Source organism: Cyrtonyx montezumae, unplaced genomic scaffold, assembly GCF_038088225.1.
Source record: "Cyrtonyx montezumae isolate F1298 unplaced genomic scaffold, pur_monq_1.0 scaffold_4, whole genome shotgun sequence".
NCBI classification, from domain to species: Eukaryota; Metazoa; Chordata; class Aves; order Galliformes; family Odontophoridae; genus Cyrtonyx; species Cyrtonyx montezumae.
In genome coordinates, this window is record NW_027072045.1 from 29718008 (window position 1) to 29734007 (window position 16000).

General features: G+C 36.9%; 1 protein-coding gene across 2 annotated transcripts in view; it reads right to left on the reverse strand.

The window, feature by feature from the left end:
- Window positions 1-6481: 6481 nt before the first annotated feature.
- Window positions 6482-16000, reverse strand: part of POLR3A (RNA polymerase III subunit A) — a 32386-nt gene continuing 22867 nt past the window's right edge. For both annotated transcript variants that reach the window (XM_065746921.1, XM_065746920.1), the window contains 10 exons: window positions 15631-15717; window positions 15463-15545; window positions 13113-13283; window positions 12452-12545; window positions 12249-12341; window positions 11597-11761; window positions 10839-11003; window positions 10395-10526; window positions 8917-9049; window positions 6482-7116 (listed from right to left, as the gene is read on the reverse strand). In XM_065746921.1, the coding sequence (XP_065602993.1) occupies window positions 6968-7116; window positions 8917-9049; window positions 10395-10526; window positions 10839-11003; window positions 11597-11761; window positions 12249-12341; window positions 12452-12545; window positions 13113-13283; window positions 15463-15545; window positions 15631-15717 (1272 nt within the window). In that variant the 3' untranslated portion in view covers window positions 6482-6967. The remainder of the gene's footprint in view (window positions 7117-8916; window positions 9050-10394; window positions 10527-10838; window positions 11004-11596; window positions 11762-12248; window positions 12342-12451; window positions 12546-13112; window positions 13284-15462; window positions 15546-15630; window positions 15718-16000) is intronic.

The window sequence follows — 16000 nt, forward strand, 5'->3', positions numbered from 1 at the left end:
GTTGCAGTTTATGTGGAAATAAATAGGAGGCATTCCTTTCAGAGTGACCCATGTACAGAGAGCCTACAGATTTCCCAATGTCACACAAGTGTACAGCAGGAGCAGCTGATCCTACATGTGCCTGTCACCAGGCTCCTGCACTGAGCATCTCTTCTTATTCTCTATAGAATACATGCAGACACAGGAAGTGAAACATCTTGTGTTGAGCACACGGGAAGGAACAAAAGCAGGTCAGAGAGAGAAGTGGAAAATTAAGCAGATGAAGAACTTTCAGTGATGACAGAAAGCCCCATCTAGCAGTGATGCAGTGCATTTCAGTTCAGAGCACAAATACTTTTCCTTACATAACAAGGTCATCAGCTCAGAAGTTATTTGACCATAATGCTAATTTTGATGGCAGTACGTTTCCACATCCAGATGTGCTGAGGAAGTGTTTTTTCCTTGAGTGGTTTAATTATCCTCTAGGCAAGGGTTCACAGCAACCTCGCATGGCTGAGCTGAAGCCAGCCAGTGGCACACTATGGTTGACATAGCGCTGCTGAAGGGAGGCAGTGTCACCAGCAGTGACTGTCACTATGGCCCAGAAGGGAAAAACAAGGACAGGAAGAAAACAAATAAATGTAAAAGGAAACTAGAAAATGCACTACAGTGGCACAAGTCAGAAAAATTAAGTATCTTCTTTAAACTGAAGTATAAAGAAAGTCTCTGATTGAACTGGAAAATATTTGTATGAGCTTAAAACCTGGAAGATTTGCTTACGGCAAAGACTTGTGGAATTTCCAAGGTACCTCTGTATATGCAGCAAACTCTTTAACATCACTGCACTAGCAAAGTGCAAGGGTCATGTAGCAAGCAGCAAGGCACGTCCTTCCTTTAGGGTGTACATGAAGAAGGTTCTCTGCTCTCTACCCTTCAGCAGTAACACTGTGAATCATCCTGAGTCAAAGGATCCCCTACCTGTGTTCACAGGTCGCTTCATTCTTCAGAAAATGACTTGAGGAAACAACTCTGCTATGAAGTAACAGAAAAAGGCAGCATCATAGGAACAGAAACAAGGATGAACCACACCATGCTGCTAACCAGTACTTCTCAGAAGTGAGCACACCACCAGTAACAAATCAAGAACTTTGAAGTTTCATGTATGCCTAATGCTGGCACTTCCTAGGACCACTGAATTTTACCTCAGTGCAGCCTCACTATTTTGCATTTCTTGGCAATTTTCTATTTATTTTTTTTTTTTTTACTTTTAAAACTTACACAAAGGAACCTTTTAAAAAAAGGGTGTTAGCAGATAAAATTTTATATGTATGGAAATATTAACCAACAACCATCCACTTTCACAGGAAGGAGAAGAAAATACCTGCAGTAAATGATTCAGTTTACACAATAGCTTCATCTCTGGTTCCCAACGTCTCCAGTTGACAAAACATGGGTAAGCACGGAGGTGAAATGAACCTGGTCCAGTGTACTCCAGCTTTCAGCAGAAAATGGAAGCCACTCAGAGAGGCTGCACACCCTCCAGTCTTTTACCTAGGTACTAGGACTTGTCAAAGTTCCTCAATGGTGGTAAACTTTCATTGCAAACACAGAATTGCAGAATCGGTTGGGTTGGAAGGGATCCTTCAAGGCCATCTAGGTTCATAGGTTCATAAGGTTGGAAAGGACCTACAAGATCATCTAGTCCAACCATCCTCCTATCACTATCCCTACCCAACTACTAAATCAAATCCCTTAGCACCTCATCTAAACTAATGGAACCTCAACTAAATCTAGTCCAACTCCCCTGCAATAAACAGGGACATCTACAGCTCAATTGGGTTGCTTAAAACCCGGTAGAGCCTGACCTTGAACGGCTGCAAGGACATGGCATCCATCACCTCTCTGGACAATCTGTTCCAGTGCCTCACCGCTATTATCATAAAATAAAATTCCTAAATCTCTCCTCTTTTAGTTTGAAGCCACTTCCCATTGTCCTATCACAAACAGACTCTGCTAAAGACCTTCACAGATGTCACAGCTTGTCTTCTAGTGGGAGAAGCACAACCCCTAGCAAATCAGCTGATGACATTTCCATATCTTGGCCTAGCAGCAGGAGTTACATAATATTTAAAAGCCCTCAAATAAGGACTTTCCAGGAATGCTTGTGATCTAACCAGTTATCAACACCAGATTCCTAATTGCTCCCCTTTTATACATTCATATATCATCTTCTGCATGGACTGTACTAGAATTCAACGTGCAGAGTTTTTACACTTAACTACAGTACATCACTGTAATTCAACTGCTGTATTTTTGTACAGTTGATTGAATGACTACTATAACCAGATTATATGATAACTGAAGGAAAATAACTCAGTTAAATCATCACTCAGTCATTAGGTGATTACTAATAATGAGTAATAACTATCAGTTGTCACAGTCTGATCTCGGTAAAAATGATAATTCTTATTCTGAGAAATGCACGCTCTTTTTCTACCATTTCCATTGCTTCACTAGGACTGCTTCTAGAGATTACTAACATTTATGCACCACTTCACCTAGTTGGCATGTCTCTCCCAAAACTGACACGAACTTCCACTCTATTTTTATACTCGTTATTTTTGCATTCTGCCTTCCACTTTTCTTCCTTCTATGCTCCACAAACAGAAAAACAACCCTATTCCCATGCTAGGTCAATTACACATACCATCATTTCTCCTAAAAGCAAAAGCAAATACTCCAATCTTGCAGGCTTAGAAGACAGACTCTATGGATTAAGAAACATCTTCAAGCATTTGATGAATTCAGAGGCTTTATATTAGGCCTGTTCCGAAAGAAATACCTCCTAATTATGTTGGCCTGTGATGTCAGAGATGGATACTGGTGGTATGACAGTAGAGGTTGAACCTTCCCAACAATCTTCTGTTGTATTTTGCTGACAGATGGCAGCAGTGGGCAGTCTGACTTAACAGTGCCTGATATGAAAGTACAGGATAAGCAAAGGTGTGGAACGGAATTCCTCCACGTGGAAAAAATGGCACCCATTGACATAAATTTACCCTTTCTGAATGTTTCTGTAGCCCAAGCAGTGGATGTCAGCACAGTGAGGAGGTAGGTGGTGGAATGGTGATGCCAAAATGAAAGACAAAGGCCATGCACAGCTGTCACACCACAAAATGCAAAGCATTTCAATCAGCTCATCTGCACACAATGGCTAATGCTGGTGAAGCCACCCTTCACATGGTTTGCTGTTTTCAGTTTTGAGTACACCAGATCACCTGTTTCATATTATCTTCAGCCTTAGACATTAGTAAATTGCATTTCTCAGCATTGCCTTCAAGCATTATTAATCGAGCTTTGCTTTGGAGCCCCGCAGCAGCTGCAGAATGCAAGGTGATACCCAATGAGCTGCCAGAACTCCATGCTTAGAGAAGCTCTTGGAGCTATTATTTAAACATTCACTATAGAGAACAAATGTAGACTGTAACCATCAATTATTTCTTGAGCAAGATGGGCAAAAGATAAGCAAGTCTTTAACAAATCATGAAAAAAAAGCATCAGGACTGTTTTCTCTCTCCTCTACTTTTCTTCCTCATTTACCAATTTTGACAGGCTACCTTCATTCTCACAGCTGTATTTTAACTCCAACATTGAAAAAAACCAAACAAACCTTTCTTAATAAAAAATAAAGAATTGCAATTCACATCTCTGTTTTCCAAAACCAGTATGGAATACGATCTAGCCACACTTGACAGAATGCTTTTCAAGTTTTCACTTCATTAGCTACAGGAAACCTTAACTTTCACAAGCACTAGCATACCGAAGTAGCGGGGCTGGTTGGTTTTATTTTGTTCTTTCAGATTGTCCTGTGAGATTTGGATCTTTATTCAAATAACAGTCAAGATAAGTTGGCTCTGCAATTACATCAATGTTGTAACCACATTTAAGTGACCCATAAAGTATTTGTGCATTAAAGCATTAATATATTTGTTCTAATTCGAACTCTTTTCATTTTTCTGCTCTTAGGGAATAGAAAATCCTACGCAAATTTTTATTTCATTATTTCTTCCCACTCAGCTTTTTGATCACAGATTTTTCCAGGTCTAAATGCATAATTTTAGCTAATCCTTTCAAAAGGATGCCTGTTCCAATGGCTCTTTGAGCCACTGTTTCTCTTCCTTTGAGAAGGGCACTGCATAGATCCCAAACTGCCATCACTTCAGAAGTACAACAGTAGTACATTAAACCCTCACTGATGCCTCCTCCCAGCTACCAGAAACTTCTATTTAGGAAAACTCAGTAATTGTCAGCTGTCTTAACTAAGCAGATGGGGGAGAGAGAGAGGGTCAGGTCACACATAAATCAATTATGCACAAATTATAATGCATCAATAAACAAACACAAGGTTTACATTATAATCTCTGCCTCTTTTCATTGTCATACTAAAGGCAATGATAACAGATGTAATTTACTGAATTACTGAATACTTAAGGCATACAAAAGAGTAAAGCCACCATTTCAATATCTGCATTTGACCATATTTACAGAAGAAAACTAGGTGGTCACTCATACCAATGCAAACCTCACACAATTAAAACTGCAGAAGAATCTTCAAAAAGTACTCATAAAAATGCCAAGCTCTTTGATTACAGTTTCACATGACAAAGTGAAGTACTTACCCACAGGAAAGCTTTACTGTCTTGCTCTACATTCAGCCCCTACCTGTGTTATACTTGCATCTTTAAAAAGAAATAGGTAGACTTCTATACAGACAAATTGTTAAATGGCAATCTCGCAGAGATCATAAAGAAAATCTTAATTTATTCCAAATTCTTTAACTGTTAAAAGAGAGAGACAGCAAAATACATACGGCTTTCATTGCAGGTACCAAATGCATTACATTCCAGATCCTAACCCTGCCAAAATCTAGACAGAATACCCCAGTACTACATAAAAAAAATACAAAAACATCTGAGAATGAACAGCAACACTGAATTTTCTATTGGGTCTTCTCTGCACAGTACATAAATTAAAGAAAAAAAAAGAACCTAATAACAACAGAACCCTCAATTTAAAACAACAGTTTTTACATTCTGGTTAAGTAGCACTACACTTTTCTTTTGGTTGCCACGTAAAGACAAACTGCAGCACAAACTCATTTTTAAATGCTGGGTTATTTGGCCACCTCCTCTTATTTTATGAGTATACACCTTCAGTTTCTCTCTCTACTTTACTCTTCTTGATTGATGTTATGTGTACACGTCATATCCAAGTACTGCTGACAAGAACCAAGACTATTTCCCTCCACAGCACTAAAGTAAGTTTAAACATGCTACACTGAAATAATCTACAGTGTCTACTCACTCTGAAAACTAGACTAATAGGCTAAAGATTAAAACACTTTCATCAAATTATTTCATGTCCATGCATGGAAACAGCTTCCTTTCTTTTTCTGCTTTATGCATCTAAATGGAATTAAGTCGTTCAGATGACCCTGCTTGCTTATGAAACTCCCAAAAGATGGCTGTAAGTTACAGATTCCAGCAGTGTAACAAGTGCTATATTATGAAAATGTATAGTTCTTCACGTTCTAATAATCACCTTCTCATAAATTAGTAACTGTTTTACAATCTGCCACTTCTTGTAACTATGTCCTAAAGGATAATCCTGGGGAAGAAAACCATTTCCTGGATAATAACTTTGGACAAATGAAAAATATTGAAAAAAAGCAAACTAAGAACAAATATTTCAGATGCTTTAGATAGCCCTCCTGAAGTTAACACAGGAGGGATGAAATCAGGAACCTGGTTCTATTTTTCTTCAAGTTCCACTTCTTAGGAGATAAGGACCTCAGCTGCTTCTGTTAGAATGTCATTTCCAAACGTACAGCGTGCAAGCTTACAGAATACTTCAGAAGGAATTTTGTCAAGTCTGAATATACCTGTCTAATATAGAATTAAGAACTTTCACACATTTACAGCAATGAAAATACCTAAAAACTAAGCAAGCTATCAGGCTGCATAAATTTCACCAAACACAAATTACAGAAATATATTGTTTTATGACTCATGTTTACTCTTCACTCCTATCTGTAGCCAGTATTACAGTTTCATAAAGTATACTACTTTCATAGCCATCAGTTGCTCAGTTTCCTTCAGCCTCTGGAATAGCCTAGTTCTCAGGAAATAATGAGCAAGTTGTGGAGTTATTTGTAGAGTTACTTTCCCAAAACATTTGTAGCTTTACTATGAGGTTTTAGCAATACTATTCACTTACAAGAAGTTTGCACTGCCTACAGAACCACAAAGCATGGCAACAGTAGCTTTGACACTTGAGATCCACCCACATAGAGCACATACTTCCAAATGCAGCACTTCCTTTCCTACAACACCATGTTTCGACATGCTTTTCAATGTTTGTTCAGCCCTGCCACAAGAGTACCCAAAGCAGAATTATTTCTCATCAGTTTCAGTAATCTAGATATAAATCACTTCTAAAAAAATCTGAACAACAACAAAAAAAACCCTCTCTCTGATGTTGTAACATGTATGTTATACTCTGAAGACTTTTTTTACTTCATAGGCAGCAGGAATTGCATGCCAAAAATTCAGAACTTTGCTTGCAATGGTGAAGAAACAAACTCAGTTCCTATATGAACTAGCATCAACTAGCCTGGGAGGCAATTCCCAGAAGGTAACAACAACTTCAAGTCATTCCAAAGCATGTTTCTATTTTTATTATTTGTACCACAGAAAATTCTTGCACACAAAGAGAACCATCAGCTGAAATACACTTTATGTTTATTCCTACTCTCTGGTACAGAGAAATCTCTCCTTTAAGAAGTCTGTACAAGCAACAGATGGTAAATAATTAGGCAATTCTTTCGCTACTATTTCACTTTTCAATTCAGTTATTGAGGCACACAGAACGGATAATACACATTCCTTATGCCATTTCTTGTTTTTCTACCTTGTATTATGCCCAAATGTTATGTTACAAGGGGGATATGAAACTCATTATTATCAAATATCAGAGGCCTCCTAGGAGGGGTTGATTCTTTGTCTGCTTTGTGTAAAAGCTTAAAAAGTCCTGTTCCAATATTCATTGGGATTCCCATGATGATGCACTCAGAAACACCTAGAGGGGAAAAAAAAATAACACACTGAACACCTGAAGAATAAAGATATAGATAGAATGGACAAGTTTAAGCAATTACATTTTGAACATATCACCTACCAAATCTCCTTGAACCTTACATATAAAAAAACATTTCTCTTTACTACATTAAGTTAAATGTTATAGTTATCAGAATGTTAGATCACTAGCTCATTCAACAGGTGTTACTTAAGTTCTAGATAGGTAAAAATTCAGCCTAACTTAAACACTATCTCTACCAATGACATCACCAGAAGCTTTGTTTTTGAGAAGATGCATTCCACTTGGTGCCAGCACCAGTAGTTGCACAGCAAAGTAACTTTACACTCATTTTCTCAGTCAGAGCAAATAATTCAGTCAAACGTGGCCGAGTTCTCTTCAAACATCTACAATTCCACAGATGCTGCAAAAGGAGATGGGGAGAAAGGGCTCCTGGTTGTTTAAATTCAGGTATTGCTAGGTGAGAATGATTCCCAAAATGTAAATGCTGTTTCCATGGTTTAGGAGTTGGATTTGCTTGAAAGGTTATTATGCAAAACCAGGAAAGCTTTATTTCATTAGGTTTTAGAAAGGTATTTCCTTTATACATTCTAACATGTATGCTGTAAGGGCTGTTCAAAGAAGCAGGCCTAAATGTACAGTAAGTAACACCTAAGATTTCTGTTATGCATCAGATTTAAGTGCATAATGCTGGAAACTACATAGTAAAAATTATGTGTGTCCATCTTAATATATAGCATATATGCTCTACCCACTCAAAGGGCATCAGTTACACCCAGAAAAAAAGTGCTTGTCTTTTTTTCATGTAAAGCATCAAATCAGCTGTTCCTCATTTTCTCGGTTGAAAAAAGGCAAGAGTTCCAGGAGCCACATGGCCCAAAAGTATGTTCACGCATCCTGTAGAGCACTGATTTGAAATGCCATTCAGTTCAGCAGCTATAGTTGATACTGGGCACATACTCATTTTTCTTCTCAGTTTAATTTTTCCTGCTCTGGAGATGTTAAAACGTGAGTGTTTTCAAAGCAATTCAAAGAGGTAACTAGTGATAACTAAGTCAGGCAGTTGTACAGCAGTTTTTCTTACAAGCAATCCAGCCAGATCACTTCAGTTTGGGGAAACAGGCAACAATTTTCTGTTTTGTCCATTCCATTTACATATTGGAACCAAAATATTTATGTAAAAGGCAACATGAAAAGGTCTTCAGTTTCCACATCATTGAAAACAAGATTTTACTATTTCACAGGGAATTCTGAGAAAATACTTCCTTTTCACTGCTGTCCAGTGTGGAATCAGCATAAAGGTTTCTAATAGATATCTTTGACTCTGAAAAGATTCTGTCTACAAATCACTGAGTAAAACTGACTACGCCTTTTAAGACCATCTCAAAATACACACAAAGCAGTAAATCCTGATGTACCATGCTTGTCTTATTATACTTCATGAGCACTCTAATGAGGTACAGCTCCTGGATGCTATATAGGCCTTAAAGACATGATGAAGAGGGTAAAACCTGAGGCCCCTCCTTTTCTCATTTTAATAGAAAATCCACATAAGTAAATGTCCTTCTTGAGAAAAGTTAGGCAAATATTCCACTGACTGCAATAAGAAGTCCAGAAACATCTACCATGCTTCTAGAATCACAAAGCTTGGATCGTGTCAGACCTGAAGCTTCTGACACCTAAGCTGAGCTTAAAAACACCAAAAAAAATCTAATATACTTTTAAGAGGTTTACAGCTGTGGGATGAGGACCACAAACTACAACAGGATTTGCAATACCTACCGCAAACAGAATCCTTCTGTCCAAAGTAGGCAGCATCAAAGAGATGGTCTGCAGTCTTTTCAAAAGAAGCCAGCATCAACACACTTTCCTTCATTTTTGCCAGTCCAAACCTAGTAATGCCCAGTACTTCACCCTTGAAGGATGGAGAAACCCAAAGAAAGCAGCTCAACATCAGTTAGACACAGTAAAGAAGAAAATCAAGTAAACAACAAAAAAATAATTCTTTTATGGAACAAGTACATGAAGACAAGTAGTACATAAAGTATTATCTACTACATAGCATTTTCATAACACACTGCTTCACAGCTAAGCATCTTAAAGTTCAGCAGTTTTATAGTAACAAGTACTTAAACCAAAAGATATTAATCATGCACTACAGAAACAGACAAACTCTTAAGATACTTCGTGACACAAGAATATTGAAACAAGAACAAAAGAAACAGACATGAGAAAAAAATACACAAATAAGCTTATTGCAGAGCTACAAACTTTTGTGGTGTCTCAGAGTGCTATAAAAGCACTATACTGAAACTACTGCCTATTGTCTAGAGATAAATCTGACTTCAGCTGCCAGAAAGCAACAGAGCATGTTAAATATTGAAAAAATGAATCTCCAGTTTAAAAAGTCAAGTGTTTTCTTTCCTGTCTTGGTGTATTTCTGCCTCTGTTTCTAGCAAACAACCCAATTATAACAGACTGTGTGGTTCTGTGGTAAAAGAATACACTTTTTGGGCTCCAAGCATGCAACGTGCTGCACTTCTATGCCCTTTTTCCCCATTGTGCGTCAGCTCTGCAAAGCCAGCCCTGGGGATTGCCTTAGCTCACTACAACAAAGCCCTACAGTTTGGGGGAGAAGCCTGAACTCCTTCATCCATTTTCCCCAGATCAAACCCCTAGCACTCTGGCAGGCAACAGTGGAAAAAATCTGACTTCATTAAGTGGACCCAAATACATCTGAAAAAACTTTTTGGATGTGAAGGCAAAAAAAAAGTTAAACCAATAATGAACAGAGATAATTTTTTTTTAATAAAAGTTATGGAAGCTTCTTTATACTCTAAATGTAATCTGATTCTATTTGTAATGTTTATTCTTTTACTCCTATACATAGTGCAGCTGCTATGAACCACACCCTAAGTAGTTTACTGCACAGCAACCTTTAAGTTGCATGCATGATTACCCAAACAGTTGGTTTTTGTTCTGCTATTTTTAAGCTTTTGATTTCCAGTAGGAAATTATGATTCTCTATTCACAGTATCAATGCCTTCAATCAAAACAGAACTTTCACCCACTCCCAATGATGCAGCCATTTTTGTTTGACACACAGTCAGTCAATAATATTTAGTCTGTACAAGTAACAATTCTTTAAACTTAAAACTGATTTCTATCTCCCTAGAGCTGACTCGCAGTTACCAACGATGGTAAAATTTGTATAAGCAGCCCAATGTTAAGACAAAAAAATTAAAAAGCATTGTACAAACCTTGTAAGTCATAAGATCAGACAGCAACATAACATGCCTCCTGTCAATGCTCATACCATGGTTCACCATTGTATACTGAATCTCATTGATAATGGTGGTTCGAGCAGCTTCAATTCCTAGTGTTTTCTCTACCTACAAGAAAGAGAATGTAGAATTAATGAATAACCTTAAGATATCTTTTTGGAAAAAATACCAACCAATGTCAGGTAATACTGACATTAACAACATTTTGTACACCTCTATTTTAAAAATACTAGAAAAAGCTTTAAAGTGAACTGTGATGCCAATCAAATTATCCTTGTGTTAATATAACCTGATAACTATTAGTGAAATCAGGCTTGATTATAAATAAATTGCAGCATCTGAAGATAAAAAAACCACAAACAATATAGATGCTACTATAAAAACAAAACCAAAGCACTACCATACCCACTTGCACATTACCTCATAAGTGTTGTTAGAGGATGTTTTTGTTCCTTTCACTCCATGAGTAGCCATAACAGCTCGCAGGTTATCACCTTCAACTAGAAGTTTGTATTTTTCCTTGCCACTTTGTTCATCAATATGGATGACAGCTCGGGAAACCTCTGGTATACCCTGCACTACAACCTGCACAAAACAAAAACATGAATGATTTAGAATGTCTGCAGAAACGCAGTATAAAAGAGAAACCCTAATTAGAACTTAAACCTATTTCCAAACTTCAGCCTTTGCAGCAGACAATAAATTTAAACATATACAAAATGAGATTTTGTGCTCTTGTATACATCAGTGCTATATGACATTCACACTGAACCAGTAACCTTACTCACTATCTGTATGTTCTATTTTATCATCATTACATATTCTCACATTCAGACCTGTCTCTCTGAATGGTAGATCTATATAACTGAAAGAGCATCCTGCCAATATAAAACTTTTCTTATCAGTATTTTTAACAGTCAAAATAGCCAGTCTCCTTACAAAGCTGCAAACATCAGTGGTAATGAAAATATCAAGGCTACAATTTTCTTTATAAAGATAACTAACAGAATCCTAGTTTTAGCAGTATGGCAGTAGCATCAAAATCAAAAGTTCCGTACTCAGATTACCTTCAACTGTGTCAATATCAAAAAGAACTATTTCACATTCCCCCCCAAATATCCATATTATTATTATGGAATATCTCCCACAAAAACACAAAACAGAGCCTTAGTTTTAACCTTTGGCAGTTCTTCTTTCAGGGACTGCAATACGTAATACATTGAACTCTTGCTATTTTCACGAGGTGTCACACATACAACTGCTTCTCCATGGACTGCAACATCACCAGGCTTCACTCTGAGTTTAGATATGCAAATGGAGTAGCGCACAGTCTCTGCATTCACCTGTGACAAGAGTCAGCCAGCAAACATCTGAGTATCTCAACATACGTAAATCTGCTCAGACATGCAGCAGCCAAGATCCCTGTTCGACCAACAGAAATCAAAAAGTGAAATGCAAAAAAAGCAAAACAAAAAAGCCCCTAAGATTACTCTTTCCAGTTACATGATACACCAACCTATGCTGAAGATACACACAGGTCTAATGCTCCTAATGATGGAAAAAAAAAATAATATTCATGCACTGAGAATGACATCAAGAAAGGAATTTACATTCCCGTTTCCAAACAACAAAAAATATCCACTTCACTAGTAAAAATGGCAAAAGATATAGATACTCTGTGGCTGTATTACATCTTTTGTTCACTTGGTATTTCCCCTTGCATAGACTTTTCATTCTTCCTTTCATTTTTATTTCTGTGAAAGAATTAGAAAGGTTCCAGAGAGTGTCCTATGTTCCTTCATGTTTTGAATTAAGAACTGAAAAACCCACCTCTAACCTCAGTAGTCTAATGCGCTCCAAAGACAGTTTCACTAGGATGAAACAATCATCTGGAAGAAACACTTCTTCAATGTATTCTGATATCTGGAAGAGATGAAGGTGAAACAGTTAGCAAATAAGAATGGTTGAAATACTTTAAATATAAATGTTAGCCAATTACTATAAGACACTACCAATAATACAATTTTTCCTACCTCTCCTAACAAAGTTTTCTCAATTCTTCCTTTAACCAGACGGGCAAAATCAGGATCATCATCTTTGTCCAACTGTGCTGTTATAATAGGTGTGCTACAAAGAATAAACACAGAAGAAAACAGAGACAAATTTGCTAAACTAGCTTAGAGATGGCAATGTAAATTATAGCTCAGAAACCCTACTTAACATTTAAGAACATACGTAATGTTTAAGAACATAGAAAGACCTTGATTTTCCTCAGACACATTTAAGAATATTTACATAATTTATGTTGGTAAAAATTAAGCAAGCACAAAAGAGACTATAATAACATAACAGTTACTATTTTGATGGCCTACACTAGTAGTGCTTAAGAATAATGTCAAAGATATACAGGTAGCTTTAGCTATCACTACACACTAGAAAGTTTCACAATATGATAGATGCCAACAGAATATTAAACTTGAGGAAAAAGTATGTCTCATTTAATTTTCAAAACAAAATCATAAAACTATTTTCTGCCTTTAAATCATCACTTAGTTGCACAGATATTAGATTCTTCATGTTTGGATATTCTATTCAGTATTGCCTAGTATATTACTGACAACAGGGAAATGCTAATACTACATATTTTTCCATCAGATTTCATTTAGAGAGGGGATTAAAAATAAATGTTAGCACCTAATTGCTTTTGAAGCATTAATAATTTCCTTGATTCTTGGCACACCCAATGTAATGTTCATTGAAGCAACTCCAGCAAAATGGAAAGTCTTCAGAGTCATCTGCGTGCCAGGCTCACCAATACTTTGTGCACAAAGAGCTCCTACTGCAGAGCCAGGCTCCATCTGTGCCCTGAGAAAGAAAAAAAAGCTGTCTCAAACACAGGGAGAAACACAGATTCAGTGAAGCAGTGAGGCTATCCTATGCAAGTAAACTGTTCTGATAGATTTAATAGGAGCTTATTACTTAGGGAATTTTTTTTTTGGTTGCTTGTTTTGTTTTAACAAAAAAAAAAAAAAAGCAAAAAGAGAGGTTAAAAGGTAACCAATGCACAAAGACAGTAGATCTAATCCAAGGTAAGAAGATGCATTACCACACGTACATTTCACATTCCTAATGCTAACATCCCTAACAGAAAACAACATGCTCTTCCTCTCATCCCCAAAACTATCCAGCAGTACATTCTAGATTCCCCATTTGAGGAACACCCCTACCAATATTTTCAAAAATCCCCTTAATATTTTTGAGCAGAAGAGATCTTTAATAAGTATTTAAGTTACTAGGCATACTACTTCTAATCAGAGCAAAATCCAGCCATTAATGCCTCTTTGTTTTCAACTTTATAAAACTCATACTGATGACTTGCTTCCCCATCAAGTACTGCATTTAATGAGAGTATTTCATATTTGTCCCCTTCTAAAACATACGTACTTGAAGTAATGGTTGTCATAACATGACAGAAAACGAAGCTGACTGCAGCACACCATGCAATCTCAAAATTGTAGGGGAGAATTAACAGTTTTATTTCGATTCTGCAGTTAATATTCTTAAGTTCATGAAGCATGATGTTACTAAATCTTCATGTTTAAGAACACAAGACATATCTTAAGATTGTGAGTAAACAAATTACAACAACAAAAAAATCAAACAAAATGGATGCCACCAACTACTGCATTACAGTGAGCAAATCTCAGGAGACTGGAGATCTTTAAGCAAATGAGATAATTCGTAATGGATAGTGTGGACATTTGCATCTCTTACTACTACTTTATTGTAACAAAGAACAACAGCAACAAAAATCTTCCAAACAGTCCGTAACAGATTCAAGAATATGTTAGTACAAAAAGTGACACAGCTCTCCATGGACATCTTAGATCAATATAAACCATCAACACCATTATCATCTGAAAGTGACTTATTCATCTATTATTTCTCACAGACCCTTTGGAGGCAACCATCTCTTGCAATGAGGAAGAAGGGAACATGTCTATCAGCAGATGTAAAATTGTTAGTGTTTAAATAATATCCTCTCCCACTCAGAACAAATTGGTGAGAATCTGCTATCAAAGCAGGATCTGCGGACACATCTGGTAATTAGCAACAGAAGAAAACTGTGCCTTCAGATATCCCAGAATTGTAGTGATTGGAAGGGATCTCTGGAAAGCTGAAGTCCAAATCCCCTGTTAAAGCTCAGAAAGTTGCACAGGAAAGCATCCCAGCAGTTTTGATTATGCCCAGAGAAGAAGGATCCCACAACCTCTCTGGGCAGGCTGTTCCAGTGCTCTATCACCCTCAAAATAAGTTTTATTCTCATATTCAGATGAAACTTCCTATGTTCCTGTTTGTGGCTCAGTGTTCCTTGTCGTGTCACTGGGCAACACTGAAAAAATGCTAACCCCATGCAGTTGACACCCATCATTTAGATATTTAAAACTGTTGACAAGATCCCGTCTCTATCTTTCTTCTCCAGGCTGAACAGCCCCAGGTCTCTAAGTCTTTCCTCATAAGGGAGATGCTTCAGGCCCCCAGTCATCTTTGCAGCCTTCCTGCTACAGTAGAATGACTCCTCTTATTTCAGAAGAAATTTGCATGAATACAAGCAGCTAGATTTAATTCTCACATCAGGAGATTTGACCACATAAAGAATATAAAATATGAAGTATTTTTCTGCAGTGTAAGAGGAAACCAAATGAGTCTTGTAACAAAAGAATCTGATTAGGCTTCAAGACAAAGATGAAAACTGTCTCTGTCAAATCTCAGGAACTATCACAAAAGGCTCAACTCTGTCATTCTTCAACAACAAACCCACTTGTAGGTACTAATACTTTTATTTACACCCTGCCTTCTTCTTGCAATTTTTATTGAGGTCAGAGAGGCCAATTACTTATTTGTGTTGCAGTCACAATAGAATCCATAGAGTAAAATAGCAAAATGTTGCACTTGGCATTTGAGTTACTCCTAGATGTCAAAAGATGAAAATAATACTACATTGGTTAAATAAATGAGAGAAAATAACAAGCCAAACATTTACCTCATGTATTTGTCCCTACAGGTCTCTAGAAACTTCTCTAGTTGTGTTGGAGTAATCCTATCCAACTGATATAAAACCCGTGGCTGAAAAGAGAATAAGACAGTTGAAAAGGAAATAGCTTATAAAGACTTAAAATAACAACATAATTAACCCACTGAAACTATTTACCTCTGTTGTGCCATTGTCATTGATACCGTACTTGTCCCTAGTTTTTTTTATCTTCTCAGAAAGACCTTTGATGAATTTTTTGATTTCCTGAAATTACATGGAAACTACAATGAGCAAAGACACATTCCTCATATTGAAACCTTCAGCCATTTGTTTAGGGATCCAAATGAAATGTTTACAACAATAAATTAACTACACAGTATGAAGAGAGAAACATTAAAACTAAACACAATAAAACTTAACAAATCAAATTCACTTTTGTGAATTAGTGGCAGCACATGGAGGAATATGGTCCACACTGAATAAAAGCATCCTTCCTGAGCACACACTGGAAACAAGATACCTGACAGTGGTTGATTCTTCCTTCCTA